This window comes from Brienomyrus brachyistius, chromosome 11 (genome assembly GCF_023856365.1).
Source record: "Brienomyrus brachyistius isolate T26 chromosome 11, BBRACH_0.4, whole genome shotgun sequence".
NCBI lineage: Eukaryota > Metazoa > Chordata > Actinopteri > Osteoglossiformes > Mormyridae > Brienomyrus > Brienomyrus brachyistius.
Genome location: NC_064543.1, coordinates 16,598,628 through 16,603,321, shown reverse-complemented (window position 1 = coordinate 16,603,321; position 4,694 = coordinate 16,598,628). Strand labels below are relative to the sequence as shown.

The following is a 4,694-nucleotide window of genomic DNA, read 5'->3' as shown; positions in this document are numbered from 1 at the left end:
ATGCCGTTATGGACAGGCATGGTATAGGATAGACATGGTACAGGAGAGACGTGGTATAGGAGAGACGTGGTATAGGACAGACAGGAGGGTAAAACAAGAATTAAAACAGGCACAGGCAGCAGGGCACAGGCAGCAGGGCACAGGCAGCAGGGCACAAGACAACACAACTGAACACAATAACCAGCTGACAAGAGAAACAGGGACAGGCACTTAAATACATACACAATGAGGACCAACAAGAGACAGGTGTAGTCATTAATTAACACTAACACACAGGTGAGGGCAGACAACTGATCAAACATCAGGAAATACTAAAATAACAAATGGTAACAGACCAATACTACACACAGGGAATGACGGAGCAACAACAAGGAACTGCAACAGCAATACACAAATACATGAAAATACAAAGAAACATAAGTGTTACACAACAATTATGACTCAAACCCACTATGGAAGGGGAAACCTGGATGGCATAGATGCCCACTCACTTATTAAGACATGCGGCAGCCTGGGGAAGAGGAAACATGAGGAGCTAACATACGTGATGGCCAGTGACACCTGCTGGCCAAATAGGGAACTGCCATACAGAACAGGGCAGGGCAGGCCAGGCCAGGCACAGATCCTGTCACTAGGCTGTATAAACAGACACTGTGCAGCTGGGTGTTAAGGTATCCACATACCGTACGATGCTTCTGGGAATGGGCAATGTAGCTAAGAGGTCCTGTTCATCAAGCCTGCAGCTACCACATGATGACTTCAGTTCAACAATAGCACCACATGATGACTTTGGTTGACTTCCAGCCACTTACATTGCAGAGGGCCTGGAGCCAATCCAAGGCTGCATTAGGCACGAAGCAGGTGAACATCCTGTACGGCATGCCAGTCCGTCGCAGAGTTCACTCAGACAATGGCAAAAAATAGATGCTAATTAATCTAAACATAAGTTATTAGTCTGCAGAGAAAACCTCCCCAACAAAGGCGTGGGGGTGAGCTTCAAAGCCCCAATCCTGATTGGACGAAGCTATAGATCTATCCCCTGAGCCTCTATGACACACCTTATCTTTTCTGGGGTTTTTTGTCATCCATGAAACAGTAACTGGTCCTGCCCTGCTGGCCGTGGCTGAAGGTGTGATCCAGGTCTCTCTCCCTCATTCTGAATCTATGTTCTCAGGGTCGACTCCAAGCCTGGATCCCAGGGGCCTGGGATGGCTCCTCCTTGCCGCCTAGCCTGCTTCTCCCACGCTGCTCCATCCCCGATCTCTGGCATGTCCATCCACTGGGTGAACATGAGTGAGCCCTGGCCTGGGACGGGGGCTGCAGAAAGCCCCAACATGACCACTGGCATGTGGCCTGGACAGGACTGGAACGAGTCGATGGCTCCTCTCTGCCACTCATGCTGCTGCGGTCTACTCGGTCACGTGCTGGCTGTGGTCTTCATGGTCGCCCTGGCCTTTGCCATCGTCATCGGCAATGCGGTCACGCTCGCTGTCTTCATGCAGACACGTCAGTCTCGCACGTCACAGGGATACTTCAAAGGTAAATGCTCCTACAGCATTTCTCAAACCTTCCCTTAGGAGCAGGATAATCTTCCACCTGAGCATGATTTCTAAGGTCCTGAATTGTGAAAAATGAAAGGAAGCGACATGAAATAACTTCTACGTGTTAAAATATCACCTCACTTTCCACACAGCGTGGATTCCCACACTCAGGCAGCCACAGAAAATTCAGAGATGGGGGAGGAAGCAGCATGGGAGAAACAGGCTAGGAGGGGCCATCCCAGGCCAAACTGATCATTAGTGGCCAGAAACAGCCATTAGGACTGAGAGGCTCATTTACAGTAACGCTTATATTCTCTCAAGAGGTTATTTAAAAGCATAAGGAAATGAGACCTGCAGAGTCCTGTATTGTGCAACCCCTGGAAAACACCAAAGTAGTCATTAGGTTGAGTTAATGGTAATACTATTGGACAATGCTTCTCATTCCAGTCCTCAGGGTCCCCCACACAGGTTTTTTCACCCTCCCAGGGGCCAGTATGCCTGAACTAAACAATCTGGAACAAAGCAAACAATCAAGAATGAGTCAAACAATCAAGAACAACGAATTCCTGGAACAGGTGCGCAGGGAGCTGGGAGGGGAGCAAAAATGTGAACTGCCTGGGAGTCCCTGAGGACTGGATTGAGAAACACTGCTGTAGGTAAATTCTATAAATGATGTGATTTCCAGAAGGGGTCCAGATAGCAGACATGACTGCTTTGAGTGGAATAGCCATCTCATTGTTACCATGATGTCTGTGTGTCACTGTCTCCTACAGTGTCCCTGGCCTTGGCGGACGTGATGGTGGGCATCCTGGTCATCCCCTTTTCTGTCTTTACTGAGATCTCTCTGATGGTCACTGGTGTGCCTCCCATGTGGTTCCAGGGGGGGTCCCCCCTCCAGGCAGAAGGGGTATGGCAGCCCTGCAAGCTGATCGGCCCCGTGTTTGCGGGCTGCACCTTCGTGTCCATCAGCACCATCTTCCTGATGACGGTGGAGCGCAGCGTGGCTGTGATGTGGCCGCTGCACAAGGACATAGTGGTGACGTGGCGCCGGGCGCTGCTCCTCGTCCTCCTCTCCTGGGCCGGCAGCTTCCTGTTGGCGCTGGCGCTGCTCTTCGGCAGTGGCGGCTTCACACTCGAGTATAACGAGTGCAGCCGCATGTGCAACTACGCCCCCCGGAGGGGTGGGGACAGGCCAACGGCCAACGGCAGCGTGATGTTGCTCTTTCCTGCCTTTGACTTCACGCTGTTGGGCGGGACGCTGACCGTCAACGTGCTGTCCTTCACCAGCATCCGACGTTATACCCATAAACGGAAGCTGCTGTCTGGGGCGGGGCATGGTGGTGATGGTGGAGGCGGGGCGGGCCCCCATAGGCCCTCATTCTCTGACATCAAGGCGGCCAAGACCATAGGCATCCTTACCTTCACCTTTACGGCTTCATTCTCACCCATCGCTGTCTTCGTCCTGGGCAATTTGGTGGGCCACGTCTGGTGCACTTTCTCCTTCTTTGCCTTCTGGATACTGGCGGCCAACAGCTGCTGCAATGTGATCATATACAGCGTGTGGGACCGGCACTTCCGCAGGGGTGTTGGCCTGTTTTTCCACAGGGACCGGATGCCCCCTCAGAACGAGAAAAGCTAACCCTCTGGCAGGTCTTGCTAGCTCTGCAGTGGACTGAATTTGGCTCCTAGGAGTTTTACTTAGTCAAAAATGTTCTGAGGGCAGAAAGAAAAAGGATCAGATTGTAGAGGAGGTGGGTCTAAGCAACTAGAGGAGGCAGGACCAAGACATCTGATTGGTTGGTCCCACCTCCTCTAGTTTCTTGGATCCACCTCGACTAAAATCTGACTGGCTCCCTCTCTGAACTAATCATTTTTCGTTTTGCCCTCAGGAACATTTAAACTCTCATGAGCTGTATTTTGCCCCTAATGTGGATGCTGACATCATCCTTCATTGTTTGCCTTTGTCATGGACAAAGCACAATGCAGAGTTACACTAAAGAGGCGTTTATCTTATCACGGCTGCTATTCGGTGACATCAGCACCGTCCTTCTGGACGTCACTGAAGTAACGCTACTTGAAGGAGGTGGTGAGCTTTAGTGGGGGATCTGAAATCGCTGGAAAGCTCATCAGAAAGATGAGCCCATTAATGTGTCTCTGTCTTCCCTTTGTGAGGGCACATTAGTTGCACTTTTTCCCGGGTGACTTACTGGCTCATGTACCGCTCAAAGCTCCATACTCCTCAAAAGCCACCAACCTCCCTTCAGCACCAACACTGAGGTGGGATGTTGAGAGATAAATTTCATGAGTTTTTCATGACAGTTGTTTTACCTGAATTACCTCATTGTTATTTTATCCACTATAATAAGCACTTATTTCTATAAAAATTTATTTTGAAAGAGATAATAAGCATAGAAATGCTAGTTGATAAGTTAAGGTCATTCCTTGTGTCTGGGTCCTGTTTACCTTTCAAATATAGCCGCAGTAATGACTTATTAAGCACTACAGACAACTTGTGTCCAAAAAATATTTTTTAATTTAATAATATTCCCTTTTCCTGTACTTTAATTTATACATTTTATTTTTTTACAGAAAATGCAATTATTTCTTGTGTTTCTCTGTAACATTAAGATAAGATTTTCCCCGATTTGGTAGAAGCAATTTATCAACATCTTGGCAAACCAGAACACTCGACTGGATCTTGAAGAAGACATCCGCAGAGCAATCTCATTTTATTGTTCAGAACTAGCTGTTCCCTCTCCCTCCTTCCCAAGCCCTCCACGTAGCTTAGCATCGATAGCTCCCCATGTGGCTTGCTGATATCTAATTTCTCACTCTCTTTTTTATATCACTCTCCTGTTTATTGATCTGATAGCACAAAGAAATTGGAGATTTAGAATAAATAATTCAAATAACCAAGATGCAAGAACACAGACATGCTGTTTTTCTTTACCTCTATGAAATGTTAGCATGTCTCTCGCTGTGATTGGGGGTTACGTGCTGCATTGTCAAACAGTGGTCCGGTCTGTCAGGTGCCAGCGGCCTTCCGACTTTCTGTAATCAGAGATGCGCTACTTCTCCTAAAGCCCACAGTGGTACCAGATGTTTAACGCAAAATGTCCTTGAAACCTTGCTGGTGGGTCACACCACACTTCC

At 48.5% G+C, this 4,694-nt stretch overlaps 1 protein-coding gene across 1 annotated transcript; it reads left to right on the top strand.

Moving 5' to 3' along the window:
- Positions 1 to 1,289: 1,289 nt before the first annotated feature.
- LOC125704123 (adenosine receptor A3-like) lies at positions 1,290 to 3,180 on the top strand. The gene is made up of 2 exons (XM_048969453.1): positions 1,290 to 1,539; positions 2,315 to 3,180. The coding sequence occupies exons 1-2, from the start codon at positions 1,290 to 1,292 to the stop codon at positions 3,178 to 3,180; spliced, it is 1,116 nt and encodes a 371-aa protein (XP_048825410.1).
- The last annotated feature ends 1,514 nt before the right edge of the window (positions 3,181 to 4,694 follow it).